The sequence below is a fragment of the Gambusia affinis genome, linkage group LG01 (assembly GCF_019740435.1).
Source record: "Gambusia affinis linkage group LG01, SWU_Gaff_1.0, whole genome shotgun sequence".
NCBI lineage: Eukaryota > Metazoa > Chordata > Actinopteri > Cyprinodontiformes > Poeciliidae > Gambusia > Gambusia affinis.
Genome location: NC_057868.1, coordinates 36,961,130 through 36,976,634, shown reverse-complemented (window position 1 = coordinate 36,976,634; position 15,505 = coordinate 36,961,130). Strand labels below are relative to the sequence as shown.

Here is a 15,505-nt window from a genome sequence, read left to right as displayed (position 1 = left end):
GGGTGAACAGACAACTTTTAATCGATATTGCTTAAATATTGGACAATCTATACAAAATTTCTGCATTAATGCTCAACCTTACCTCTGATAAAAATAAGTCTTAATTTTTACCATGGTAAAATAAAAGTAGAAATAAAGCAAAACAGCTTTATTCATCCATATCTGTTACAATTATTGCTATTATTCCTCTATAACTGGTAGTATTATTGCAAAACTAATAGTAATGAAAAGTATTTCAACAATATTAACAATTATTTCAATTAAGTGTTATCATCACTGTCATTATATTTATACACAGTAACACAGTCCGAGAAGCAGCCAAGAGGCCTATGGTAACTTTAAAGGAGCAAAGATCCAAACTTCAGGTGACACTGGTGATCCACAAATCCAGCTGATTAGCATCTCAAAAATTTAAATAATACTTGAACTCTGACCCCAGAAAGATGAAAATGAGGCTTTATAGAGCAAAGAGAGAATGAGGAAGTTCATACTATCTCTTCATAGTGAACATAATGGGCAGGGATCATAACCCCTAGATCAAAATCTCTCTGCTCCGCTTTTTTGCAGCCAGACAGATTTGAAGAGGAGTGGTAAGAGCAAGCAAGGTGGATTAGTAGTATTTGCACTAAATGATGGTGTCACCCAGGACATGTTACTATGAAACATCCTCCCTGCTGCCTGTATATTGAGCTGTTAGCATGCATTGACTGTCAGATTTTATGCAAGACTGACCACTACCGGATATCCTTCCTGCCCACAGCATCACCACCCATGTCTCAAGAACCCTGGATTATGAGTTACGAAGTTTAATTTCCCTTTGGGATAAATGCTTTACTCCAATAAAATCTGACAGAGGTTGAATGATTTTGCAGTGGAGGATTGAAAACATATGTACAAAGCTGATAGAAAATGTCATTGTCCCTGTACACATGGTCACACTTAAATATTATTTGTCATGATTTGTGATATAAAAAATATGATAGGCAGTTTGTGGTATAAACATAACATTCACAAAAGGTTTACGGATCTGAATTGTGCAAGGTACGGCACTGCCGAACTTGGAGCACTGTTGTTTTCTTAGAACTCCACTCATGTGAGAAGAGTGTGGTCACCATGTAAAAGAGCCAGCGTGGGTCTAGGTGGCGTCTCCCCCACGCTGGGATTAGCTGTCCTTCTCTTTGCCCTCCCTGAATTCCATTCCGCCTTTTACTTTCTCGGCTTCCCTCTCTGCGCTCCGGAGGACTTCCCAGTGACTTTGCGTGGCCGCATTCAGCCCCACTCTGACTAACTCAAAGTCCCAAAGTACTGCTGCTGCTGCTGCTGCTGCAGCGGAGAGTGCGCAGGAAGGAGAAGAAGCACGTTTGGAGGTCTCGACATTTGTTGTGTTTCCGCAACCTTTTTCCCCTCCCCTCTTCCTTAAGGAAACGAGCGCGAGCAGGGAATAGTTTTTACCTGTTGATGAGGTCCCACGGGTGGCAGAGGAGCAGGCGCATACAGTGTGAAAAAAACTCGCTCCAGCAGCGGATCGCGGGAAGCGAGTAAAGGACCCCGGGATTTTTTTCTTTCCTTTTTCCCCCAGCAGAAGCAACCTTTGCTGGGTTGGTGGAAAAATGGGCTCTTCGACCTCCTGGAGCTGTGGACTTATGGTGTCTTTGATACTCGCATGTCAGCTTGTTTCTGTAAGTGAACTCCAACTTTTATCTTTTTCACTTTTAACCACTTCGCTGGACAGATTCAGAAAAACAAAACATATTGCCCTCAGGTCAAAGTAGTAAATCAATTCCTTTATACCACCTGGGGGGAAGAAAATGATGTTTTTGATTTATGTTTGTATTTATGTCATGTCAGTGGTGCATGCAGGTGGGCTGTAAACTCTTACCAGTATGTTCTGAAGAGGTGCGTTTAGAAGTAATGGGACAAACCAGAACCCGAGTGAAGCCGGGCTAAGTTTGTCCATAGAAACAAGCTATTCATAGTCTCTCCTGGAGTGCTGGAGCTTCTCAAACTTTCTTCAGGCTACACTCTCTGTTTTCTGCTTCTTAAGAGAAGATTGTGCTAAAAAAAAAAAAAAGCATGAACTAATCAGATTCCTTAGGGTTCTTTTAATTTTGGTGCCTGCAATATTCCTTCGAAATAAAACTCATGCAAAGTATGGAGAGCCATACGTGCCACAATGTAATACATGATAAAACTATTTTGTAATTAGAGGAGAATGCTTTTTAATAAATTAGAATATATGTTATTGCTCATTTGAATTTCCATAAGTAAATCATAAAACGTGAAAATCCTTAATTGAATATAAAGTTGTTCATTCATTCATTCATTAATTCATTCATGATCATATAGAATGTTTTTACCATTTAATTTTTGCTGAAGTGCACCTCATAATAATCTAAACTTGTAGGTGCAACTTATCATGTATATCCCAATATTTGGGAAAATGTTCAGTTTTAAGTTAACTTATTTTTAATGGTAATGGTGATTAAGGAAACATTTTTTTTATATATGATGCTATGCTATTGTCTTTCATTGAACACCTCCTGCAGTTTCTTACAAATTGTTGCTCCTCCCAACCTGCACATTTTTAATCTATGTTTTATTGATACATCTTCTTAATTCATTAATCTAATCATAAATGTCTTGCACAAGTTGAAGCAAATAAATCTGATTTAAATTTAAACTTGCCAAACAAGCAACTGCTTGAGTGAATCATTTTTTGCATTGTTTCTAATTACTGAAAGTACTAATGGATCAAAATATACACATACAGTTTCACTTCCTATGCACTTTGGAGTGACTTATTCTTGACAAATCGCTGACGTTACAGTCTAAGAACCCTTCTGTCTTCACTCCTCTATATCTGTTTTATGAATCATATAGCATATGACCATCGCCTTGCAGTTGAGAATAGCCTTCCCCCCACTCTTTGCAAACCCCCTCTGTCTGCACTCTCACCTTTATGCCCTCTAATAAAAAGAGCTGTCAAGAGGCGGTGACCGTGTCACCTCTGCATCGATTTGATCTGAAGTGAAGCTTTTCTCAATGATTTGATGCCATCTTGGTGTCAAGCATGCATAAATCTTTCACATTCCTGATCCAGAGCATTAAGCCACTGGTATGTCCAGAATTGAAAGGGTACAGTGGAGTGCATGTAAGTGCCCCAGTTTACCTACACAAATGAAACGCTCAGCTTCATGCTATGTAACCTCTAAAATGTCATCGGACCACTCAGATTCCCCATTCTCCACAAGTCTATCCTCGTGTTGTGTGCTGACAGTGGATGGTACCACAGCTGTGATTAACAGCTTGGTCAACAATAGCATCATAATTGAATTTGCTGGAACCGCAAGCATCTGTTTCTTGCATTAGGACTTTGAATTACTGCAGGCTGACTGCCTCTTGATTCAATTAGGCACATGTACCGGTGTTACTACAGGACCCTCCTCTTTCTCTCTGCTGGAATGTCACGGTCATGCGTATCAGCTCAATACAGTCTGACTCAATGCAAAGTCCCAGTGGGTGTGAGCTCCACATCAAATAGGGTTCCAAGTCTTAACTGCAAACCACTCTGTAGCACTTGCAGTTGAGGTTAAAACTAGATCAGGCTCTTTAGCCTGCTCTTTTAGGTCTCACAAAATGCTGCCGTGGGACAAAAGTAAATCTGATGTGTATGGGGGTGTTAAGTTGTATCAGCCTGTAGTGCAATAAGTCACACTTATCAAGCTGTTATGCTGGTTTTTATGAGAAATTTATTTTCATTGTATTTCTTCTTCTACTTACACTTGCTGGATACAAACCTGAATCAATCAGAATTTTGTGACTAAGCTATGATGTGCCAGCAAAATTATGGTGAGATGACATTTTAAGCTATCAGTAGCATCTTGTGTTGGCCATTGTCATGGTTATCTGGACTAATGTTTATTAAACACTAGCCAAACGTCATGGAACTCAGCTAGGGTTGCTAGGTAACGAGCTGGGATTGCTAGTTGAGGGAAAGTGCCTGCTGATTTGTGATGTTACATTCCAAAGGTTTTTGAAAGGGCTCTTTTTCCAGATACAAAAAACCATGAACTTGTTGCCAGAATATGGCAAAAAAATGCATTAAAATGTAGAGCTCCAAACTGACGTACAAAAATGTGAATTTTGCATAATAAGTCCCATTTAATAACTTTATACATATGTGTGCTTCTTTTAACTTCTTCTTAAACACCTAACTGGTACTGACATCTCAAACTTTATGTGTATGTTGCTTAGCAATGGCATTCACATCAAAGACTGTTGTTACTATGACCTGGTTGTGTTTACTCATGGTGTGGTCTCTGCTTGAAAAATTATCTGAGTTTTCAGGGGTTATCAAGTTCAAAATCAGCTGACTTTGGTCACCAGCTCATATATTGGTGCATGTGCAGTTGATTGAAAGCAAATTTTGCCTGTAGTGGCATCGAGGGTGTAAATAGGGATCTGCAATGATTGTCCTTTATGTGAATCTGGATAATAAAAGGCAACAATCTTAATGTGAATGTCATAACCTGTTCAGATAATCTGAAAAACTAATACCTGCATTTGGTTTTATATCTACATCTAAAACATTAATACATTTTTAGCCAAAGACATAAAAAGCTATTGTGGAAGGATTAAAGATCCACTTGGGGCTCTGGAGCCTCAGGTTGTAGACCCCTGCTATAGATGGTTCTACAAGGAACGCCTTGACTTCATTGGGGATGGACTGAAATTGGGGGGAGGGTGACTTGGATTTCTACAGAGTAGTTTTTGTCATTGACTCTACTGGATGTAGTTGAATCTCTGATCCCTTTGATGGGTTTTGTGCAGCAACAGTTTGATTTATTTAGTCTCCGATGGGATGGTTGGTCTTTCCATGCCTCTTTGCCGCCTCTGATCAAGGTGCCACACCGCTTTAATTACTATTCAGAGTTGATGTGAGTGGATGGAGCAGCAAAGCACAGCTTGGCAAATACTAACTCCTCTCCACAGTTTGAACAGAGGAAGATCCTCCTCCTCAAGACCTACTCGCATAATTACTGGCTTTGGTAAACATTGCAGGGTTGAAACATAGAGTGGCCATCTTAGCTGATAGAACAACACTGTTAAACTGACTCGGCCCTCTTTAAGCGCATCTGTACATATGGAGCACAGGCTGTTGACTCTGCAATGAAGTGTGAAATGGACTGGTGCAGAGGTCGGGGGTGAGGAGTGTGAACCTGACTATTTTTCACAGTTCAGTTAAGTTTTCTCATGAATTATTACTTTGGCAAGACTGACTGTGACCATGCTGTTTCCTGAACTATTCACTGTGAACATGTCTCTACAGTCATTAATGTTGTTCTGTTTTAAATCTACTTACAAATTCATTTTCTATGTCAGATGTTTGACAGAAATTCAGTGTGAAAAACATCTAAAAACTGCTTGATGGTCCAAGAAATAGCTCCTTGTTTCACTAGAGCTAATATGCACTTAATTGATATCTTAGAACTAAGGCTAGACCTGCTTTAGTTTACTCCCAAAGTGGACCTTTTACCACTTTGTGAGTAAACTCATTTCTTCAGAAAATATTTTAACTCTAATATTTAGACATTTGTGTTGATTTTCTCTTGACTTCACTGTACAAAGGTTAAGTAGAAGCACATGTTGCAGTTCACAAAACCAACCACTCTGTTGTGCAGAAGTGCCTTCCTCTTTTGTTTGCTTTTATTACTTGTCTCACTTTTATAGTAAGTATGGAAATAAATCACCATCTGAAGGACAACACACTATGTTTTTAACCTCAGAAATATATAAAATTGCCATAACCATAAGCGGACTCTTGCAAAATTCCAGTGTTTCACTAGGTCACCTATTAATCTTTTATTTTCTAATGGAATTCAGTATTCACTTTAGCCTTTCCTGCTGTATTGCAGCTTCCTTCTCATTTATTGGCATCTAGGGCGAAGTTGTGTGAAAATTGGCCATATTTCTACACCAGGGATAAACAATAAATCCACCAATCGCTTGATAATTAAATTGAGCTTGTGTCTCTCTCTTGAGACTGGATAACAAAAGGCTTCTTTTGGGTACATCGGTCTCGACTGACCCCTCCTCTTCTCATTTCCTTAGAGTGAGGAGAAGTGAACTCTCGCACCAGTGACTTGCTAGGTGCATGGACTTGTACCACAAAGTGTAGGATGGGAGTTCTGTGAGGCGTAGCAAGCCAGAGAAACTCTAGTTGAGATGTAATTAGTATTAAAGCCAAATTCAACAGCTGCAGCATGCATTTTGGATCCAGACTGAATCACCATTGTGAACCTTAACCTTTGCGAAGCGGTATGTTGCATTTGTTGTAAAACAATAGAAACTAAACACAACAATACAAAAAACATGCCTCTCCACCTAAAACATAATCATCTGCTGCAGTTTTTCCAGCTGTGAAAAAACTACAACCTCAGTCAATCACTTTGGTGTTTAGCTGACATAGAAAATACAAAAAGGTAAAGCAAAATGATGCACACTCACAGACAGTGTCGTTAGCACATCTGGCAACATTGCTACTGCTGAAAAATCTTACCTGGAGTCACACACATTCAACATGTTGGTATTTCTTGCTCAGAATCTACCTGGCAAAAGTTGCTATTAGTTTGCCTATGCCCCTTTGAAGCATCAGCTTTTATTTAAGTGGAGTGTTTTTGTTTTTAGTTTGCCAATTTTCCCTGTCTGAGATAATCTTAATCTCAGTTTCACAATATCACAGTATTTATAAAACATGTAAAAAAAATATATATGTATATGTAAAAAGCAATCATCCACTACACCAGTGGTAGTGGATTTTGCAGTTTGCTTTTGTTATTTAGGTTTTGATACACAAACCTAACAATTAAATAAAAGCAATGTCAACTTAATTTAAATTTGCCTTTAAAGCAGTGCTACCTCAGTCAGGAGGATAACTGACACTCCTTTAGTTTTCACACACTGACTCTGTTGTTCACACCTGGAACTATTTTCACTTGTAGTTGCCTTTCTTACAAGTTTTAGGAGCCTTCTTTCAGCTAGCAGACCAAAAGTATGGAGCAAAAAAAGGCGAGGTGGGTGGATATATGTGCTACTTGATGCGTCACACAACTGGAAAAACTCTGGTAACTGCGGGACTTTCTCTAACCCCGCAATGAAAGAACATTAAACCACAGGATCTGTATGACAGAAAAATTATGTTTAAATCATAATTTTTATATAATCTTGCCGTACCACCGTACCAGCAACTTGTTCATGCCAAATGTAAGCAATATAGCTACATTCTTTTTATAAGTTATGTAATTATTCTAGTGATTTAGTTCTAGTGACAACCTTTTTTTTTAACTTAAACTGGAGAATGAATTTTTCTCTTTTTTCATTATAAGAAATTACTACTGTAATACAATCATATTTTATTTGAAGGCTTTTTACACACCAATATCCAGTGGGTGCTGTTATGAGGAGGTCCAAAATGTATACAGTACAAATCATTAATTTACACTAATGTGTACAGATCCTTTAAAGCCTTAAAGAAGAGTAAATCTGCTATGGTTTGGGACCTGATCTTTTCTTTGTGACTCACCTTTACACACACATCACACACAGAGTACTTTGCTGTGCTTTCATGCCAACTTCACATCCGTGTCAGACTGAGGAGCCAACTCCAAACACAGCTGCACCCCGGCTGGTACATCAGCAAACTGCCCAGCATGTGCTGACATGAGCATACATTCTGATGGCGGCCTGTTGTAACTAGAGTCTTATTCTTTTCTTCCACATTTCTACCTTTGAAGGGCTCATGTGCTGTTGTTTCAAAACACAGACTCCCATAAATGTATAGTCATCAGATCAGACTGTCTCTTTTGTCTGGCAATTCCCTAATTACATCTTCAAAGCTTTTTATGGAGCACAGTTTAAAGTTAATCTTCCTTTAAAGGAGGGAGGGCATTATTAGCTCATTAAGCTGTCGTATTTTCACTTGGATGGAACGCCGTGTTCAGCAGACCTCCAAACAAGATGTAGGAGAAAATGTCACAAATCATTTCATCCAAACTCCACTTAAGAGAGACAAGAGATATACAAAAAAGTTCAAAATGCAAAGGCAACGATGCTGCGGCTTTTTATCTAATTTGTTTGGATCTAGAGTCTTTGTAGATTTAAAGATGCTGCTTATGTTTGGTTTTACTTGCAAATGTACACTGTTAGAAAACAACTGTGCTGGGAAATGAACTGCTGCAGGATGTCAGTAAATTGAATGTTTTAAAAATCAAAATGTAGAAAAAAGTTCATTTTTAATTTTTTAAAATCTGGGCTGATGACATAGCAAAATAGAGCCTATCAGGTGTTTTTGGTAATAGATATTCTAAGCTATTGGATTTGCATGTTTGAGCCAAGCTATTATGGATACCACTCTCACACTGGGAAGCTTAAGCAAAGGCACCATCACTTTACCCTGATGACATGACTTAAAAAATGAGCAAATGTATTTGTTGAAAGGTGCTCATAGACACAGTTCTTTTACACATAAAAAAATGTATAAGTAAATTTCATCTACAAAAACGAAATTCTTTGTTGCTGAGTTATGGAGCCACAGGTGCAATAAAACCAGTGGCTCAGTGCGGTCATGGGCTGTCTTAATGACCCATTACTGCCACCAGGCAATAAAACCCAGCAGCATACAGAAAGAAATTACTCATCAAGCCTGGTTACAAAGACCAACCTCAGTGTTTTTACCAACCAATTCATTAGTTCAACTGTCTGGGTTAATAAAAGGATTTTGGCTGGATCTGTTCAGTTTTCGGGATGTTGGTAGTAGAGCTTACAGAGAGGATAGCTCATATTTAGTTTGAATGGCTGGGACCAGTAACAGACTGGTTGGAAAATTATGAATCATTTTCTCTAAGTGTTCTTAGAGAAAATGCTTGTTAACCCCGAAAAATAATCTATGACCAGGATTCAAAAGGCAGAACAAAAACATCTCTTCAGAAGGGAAGCTGTTACTGAGGGAAGAAGACTTCAAGTTTTCTAGTTTAAGAATCTGTTTGGTATAAAATTAAAAAATGCACAAAGACTACTGAAAAGAAAATAGTATTTCCTATGATATATTGAGATGATTGAGGCTCATTAAGGCTGCAAGAGAGAGCATCACTTTACCATAATGGAGAAAATAAGAACAGCAACACATTTCCAGGTCAGACCACAATGAAACATGGAGATAAGAAATCAGACACTAAAGTTTGATCGGTGTAACGCAAGTTAAATGTTTAGAAATAACCAACAGTCTTAATCTGGAGATCATTAAGCCTAACAAGAATCCTTCCGCTTCATGAAAAGAACAAAAACCTCTAACTTTTCCTTCACATTAACAGTCTTTGAGAGTCATTGAAATGTTAACTGAATTGCACTTCTCCATTGTTGGTGCTCAATCTCCTTTCTGCACTATTGAGTCGATCATTGTTTGGAAGCATTGATGTGGAGTCACTTCTGGTGTTTTTCATTTAAGAAGCAGAATCTTTGTCTTGTAATGTCCCTCCCACCGAATACATCCACTCTCATGGGGGTTGCTGGCCTTTTCTCCAAACGTGTTTTTTTGTGTCGAGAACAGACAGGAAGTCTTTTCTGGGACACTTAGGGTCAGTTCTTTCTGTTTCTACTCTGCTTTTACTCCTTTAAACAGGACAAATGATATTTTATCTTGGTGTTTTATCAGCATTGATAATCTCCGAATTTAGTTGCAGTGCACACCCCTCACTGCAGAGCAAGTCTTTACCTGTAAAACAGAAAAAAAGCAACATCTACCTCTGTAGGACTCGCTGAAAGAAGAGACAACCCTAACAAAGATGCTGCTGGAGCCTTGATGTTTCACAGAGGGAGGCCGGTGTGTTTAGTTCTGCTGGCCGCAGGGTGTGAATGACTCAGTGAACAGTAAATACAGAGCAAGCACTGACTTCCTCTCTGATCTTGCCTTTCTTTGATTCAGGACTCACTTTGGTAAAAGTAACACAAACCTGCTGTTGCTCAGTACCCCGTTTACTGAATACTTTGACAATTTAGTGGGTTTTTTTTGTTTTGTTTTTTTATGGACACCAGCTGAAGGAAAAGCCAAAACCCAGTTGATGTTTCAAACCCCAGAATTTGTTTTCAACTAAGACTAGAAATCATATTTTTCTCTTTTTTTCTTTTTTTTTTCTTTTTTGAATAATATCAGACTCAATAAATCTACAATAAACTCCTGAATGAAAGTCAGCAGTTGACTTTCATTCAGCAAGGAGTGCTGGTCATTTTGACATTTGAAGTTTTGGGTGTTTCATAACCAACTTTTCAAACATGAAACCTTAAATTGCTATGTCGTCGGACAATTTGTGTCAATCATAAGTTATTTCCTACTCCAAACCAGCATGTATTGTTCCATTTTGACAACTGATGTTTAAAAGAATTTTTCTGTAATCTACTCGTACAGTCTGCTGTTATTGGTTTCATTACCCCAATGAATAAAGTCAGCTGGGGTGAAAGACATTTATTTTGGTTTAATCAGGAATCATTATTCAGAATTTTATGAGTCAGTCCAAACACTGTAATATAAATCAGAACAAATCAAGTGTTGAAACTTTAATTACAACCAGAAATTGGTATCATTCTGTAAAAGCCCAACTGATGAGCTTAGAATTAGATCAAACTTTTGTACATAAAAACACATGAGCCACCATCTTCCTTATTTTTACGTTTTGTTTCTTTTTTGGTCTGGCTTATCTTATCTGTATTTGGGTTTTAAGAACTATTGATTCAAACATCAACCATGGAAGTAAAAGCAGTGTTCTAGATTTATTGATAGTCATTTTGAAACCAGCGGATTACAAGACAATTTCCAGTTTTGCATCAGAGCATCTGTTCCTAACATTTATCTGATCCTGAAAAGGTACAAGCAAATGCTAATGTTAATGTTTTTAGGAACTTAAAATAAAAAAAAACATATTTTCGGTTTTGATGCAGTTAATGAACAAAGGAAAATCTCAGATGTCAATCACTGACTAGTAAAGCAGCACAATATAATGAAAATGTATAATTACACTATTTAATCAAAAATAGTAGTCTTTAGTCTAATAAATTACCGAAGGCATCACTAAAATGTCAGTCTGGTGTCGCTTGCATTTTCAGTAAAACTAGCAAAATAGAGCACATGACTCCAGTTTTAAAGTCTTTACAGTGAATAGAATAGATTTTAAAATACTTTTGTTGATTTCGAAATCACTCAACAGCTTAGCATCAAAAAACCATTGAAGATGTGTTATTATTGTATCAGCCCACTCAGTGTGTGTTCTGGTTCTGGTCCATTCTGCATTCCAGAACCAGAACCAAACAGAAACAACCTGTTTAAAGTTACCTTTGATTCATAATAACTGGAACAGTGATGAGTATTTTTGATGTTTATTTGATGATTATTATTCTAGAGTATTTTAATGGCAATTTTTGACAAAATGTAATGTTTCTGATTGTTTTACAATTGGTTACTATATTACGAGTTACAGCACTTCGAACTGCCTTGTTGCTGGAATTTACTATACATATAACCTGACTTCAGTAGAAACTGTCCTGGTTTAGTCATTTTATAACTCGATAAATCACTTAAATTGTCTATAAATTTAGTATTGCTACAACTGAGCAAAGTAGAATATGTATTTTGTTATCTTCTTTTTTAATGTTGTAAATTTTTATGATAGTCACAGCAGTCATCAGCAGAAGCGAGGAGGTTAGCTGTGAAAGCTAAAACATAAAAAAGAATAACATTTTAAAACTGGTGTGACGGAAGCTGGTGTCATGTCATGGAAGGATAAAGATGAGGCAAAGCCTGGATTTTGTAGAAAGGCTGTGATCAAGGAGAATGACCTAAATAAAACAGCACACCTTTCGTCTGTTTGCACTGGAAGATGACTTTTGGACAAGCAGATTCTGAACCCATAACTTTTTAGTTTATAAATCTTTAGACACAGACTCAGACTTCCCTTCCAGCGTGTCTGCTCTGTGCAGGAATCCTAAAGGGACAAACCTGTCAGCTGCTCTCCAAAGATCTCACGATATCATTTCTGCATACAGGACTTTCGCCTTTGAAGCTGCATGTAAAGTATGTGCCATAGCACCTGTGGTTTACCGGGTTTGGATCCTCAGTGCTAAGGCTCGGCTTTGTCCTTATTGTGACCCAGCTGAAACACTGCAGAGAGCTACAACGGTCTGGTCTGTGTTATCATGTCAGCTGCTGTCCCACGAGACAAAACACACATGGTGAAACTCCTGGTCTCTAAGGAATATTCTCTGTTATTTTTACCTCAACTTTATCTATTTTGCATTAGACGCTTTTACTGCTCTTTCATTAGTTATGTAAGTTTAGACCTCTGATTGGGATTTGGGGAAAGTGATTTGCTGAATAATCAGATGGCCTCCGTGTATTTTTTTCAAAGTAAACTGGTCAGTGGTTGAAAGGAGGAGCAACAAACCATAGTTCTGGTGCATTGGTAGCTGATGGTCTGAACCTTCTGCCCATTGCTCAGTCACAGCCCTACTCGGGAAATGAAACCTGGAATTTTCTGCAGGACAAGACGACCTCATTTCCCCCTCAGCAAAGTTTATTCAGGCTTTCCTGTGCACACTTCAGATGTCCTGTTCAACATATGTTGAAAGAAATAACTCAGGTTGGTTGTTTTTCAGCCCCCACCTGTTTTATCCCAATTTAAATTAGTTTTCCTCTTGTGTTCATATTTAAAATCCTCATAAATCTCACTATTTGTAGTGGTTCCTGTTAATGTATGTCTCAGCAAGTAATTTCTTAATTTTTTCCTTCTCAATCTTGAACCTTTGTGAGGTACAGTTAAGCCGCAGAGGCACTTCCAACATTTTTTCCCCTGTTTGCTTCGTTAAATGTACTTCACTTGGAGTGCCTGGCAGTGGGTCACAGAGTGTAGCTGCAAAGCTGTTCAGAAGCTTTGACAAGTTTCCATAACTTGGCACGTCCTGCACTTAAAGTAAGGATTAATGAATTCCCCTGGACTTAATTATGCCAAAGCACAAGCCCTTGTTGTTCCTATTTTTCCTCTTTCAGAATATGACATTTGAATTTCCATCGGAACATGTTTGAGCCAAGTGGAGCTGCTAAGCTGGAAGCTTTTATTTCCTTTCAGGTTTGGTTCTGTGAAAGATGGACATTCCCTGCCATTTTTCTCCAAGTGTTCTGTCATGGAATAACTCTTTGATTAACAAAGTAAAAACTGAATACTTCTTTAGTCAGAGTTATGTGGCTGTAAGAATAGAGCAGAGAACTTACCTGTCTGTGCAGTTCTGCAAATTAAAAGTTTGTTCCATCTAATCAGAATGAATTATAGGGAGGATTTATTTTGATAGAAAAATAAAGAATCTTTCTGTAACTAAGCAACCTAGTTGTTGACTGCAGCTACCATCATTTTGACTTGTTAAGCTCCCTGCTACCAGTTTACTATAACAACAAATCAAATGAGTGCTTTTGAGGAGGGGGGAATTGTTGGTTATTACTGAGTAATAACCAACTGGGTAGCTGATGTTTGACAAAACACAAGCATCTGTCAAATGTGGCTTTCTGAAATTTTTATTTTATAAAAACATTTTCCCTTAACTTCCAACTTAGAGATTTCAAACCTTGTGCTCTCTGTTAAGTCAGGCAATGTAAAAGTTTTACTTAAAGATGTATTTCTACTTCAGAAAGATTTTTGCAGGAGCCAGAGTAGTTTTGGGGGGCTGCCTGAATTTCCACTTCATTGACCAGGGCAAAACAAGATTAACAGCTTAGAAGACGACTCAGACATTTAGTAGTAAGGTGGTTCCTGAACCTTGGGGGTGGAGAGAGAGTTAGTGGAGAATGTTGTGACTTTGCAAAAGGAAGCAGTAAAATATTTGATTTTGACTGAAACTGAATGATTTTCCCTTCTTGTGACTCATCATTTGGAAAAGTATTTTCTGCCAATCAGAAAATTAAAAACAAAACTCGCCAACTTAGCTACCAGTGATGCTTAAAGATGAATTCAGAGGAAGAACATGAATGTAAGAAATAATTGAAATGGGAACTGTATTGTACTTTCTGAAGTCATATCTGCATTCATTCAGATGGTGAGAGAGGGCATGACCTGAAGCGGAAGGTTCAGGAAAGTTGAACACAGTATGGAAAAGGCATTCTTTTTTATACTTTCAAGCTTTCAGCCTATCTATCATGAAATGTGTTGAATTTGGCAATACTGGTAGCATTTTGGAAATCTCAGTTGAGGTAAGAGTCTACTCTCTTTAAGTAACACAGGAAGGTGGCTACTTCTGTAACAAAAGACATGCTTATTAGGGGTGCACCAATAAATTGGCCTTAATTTCCCTAATTTTGGGTGATCATGGATCGATACCTTTCTTATCTATCTGCACAAAGGTTTGGAAAGTTTAAACTTTGCAGACAGAAAAAAATTGGTACAGGCCAAAACTGGAATCAGCATGTTTATCTTTTTAAAGATTGATGATTGGCCATAAAACTATCATCAATGCACCCCTAACCATGCTAATCACTGATATAAGGGGTTAAGAAAGTTCAAAATTTCGCCTGTAAGGGATCAATTTCTGTGATGGGATGTTTTTTTTCTCTCCCTCAGAAAGCTACAAGTGAGGAGTGAGTTTGGTGATTGTCTCATTGTAGTAAGCAATTCCTATATTGGAAATTCAAACATCAAACACATGGGGAGAGTAAAGGTTCAGGGAAACCAAGTTCTGAGGGATAAAGGTATAGGATAGGTTAATGGAAACATACTATAGTTCATTCTCTCCTATTACCGCCCCAGGCCTCTGCTCCTGTAAAAACCTTAAAGACAGTAAATCAAGATTATTTAAGTTCCTGATAGGCCTATACTAACCCAACAACAGACGTTACAAATCTCTCAGATGTTTGAACATTTTTCTCTTATGTCTGTTCAGTGCCTATCTGCAGTGTTTGTTTTCTAGTTGATTCAACATGTTGAATCTTCTTTGAATCTTTCAGGACTTGTTCAGGCCTGGCATAAACACACATCATGTCTGATTCAGATTCAAGTAAAAAGCTTTCAAGTATGACTGATCATACTTGGCATATAAATCCTACTGAGGTGATAAGATTCTTCCTAATTGTATGTCTTTGTGTGCAAATAAATATTATAATGTTGAGATAATGGGCTTTGTACACAACCATCATGATATATAAAGTCAGAAATAACTTAATTTTGCTATTATTTAGATGGAAAATGGTTGGGATATTTTGATTTATTGACTATAAAACTAAAATCTAAATTTTGTTGGTAAAAAGACATAAAATGATAAAATTAATACAGAACAGATGTTAAATATTTCTGATCTGATGTTTTAAGTGCATTCACTTGCATTTACCATCATTATTGGATTACCTTATAAGGACCTTTTTTTGTATAGCCTGAACTGAGTCGGTAACCTCATAGAGGAAATGGGTATGGAAATGGATGTG

General features: G+C 37.7%; 1 protein-coding gene across 2 annotated transcripts in view; it reads left to right on the top strand.

The window, feature by feature from the left end:
• The first annotated feature begins 1,150 nt into the window (after positions 1-1,150).
• hspg2 (heparan sulfate proteoglycan 2) overlaps positions 1,151-15,505 on the top strand; it is a 115,329-nt gene continuing 100,974 nt past the window's right edge. The window contains exon 1 of one of the 2 annotated variants that reach the window (XM_044121906.1): positions 1,151-1,679. In XM_044121906.1, coding sequence (XP_043977841.1) covers positions 1,611-1,679 — 69 coding nt within the window. In that variant the 5' untranslated portion in view covers positions 1,151-1,610. The remainder of the gene's footprint in view (positions 1,680-15,505) is intronic. The other variant, XM_044121914.1, reaches the window with a different exon arrangement.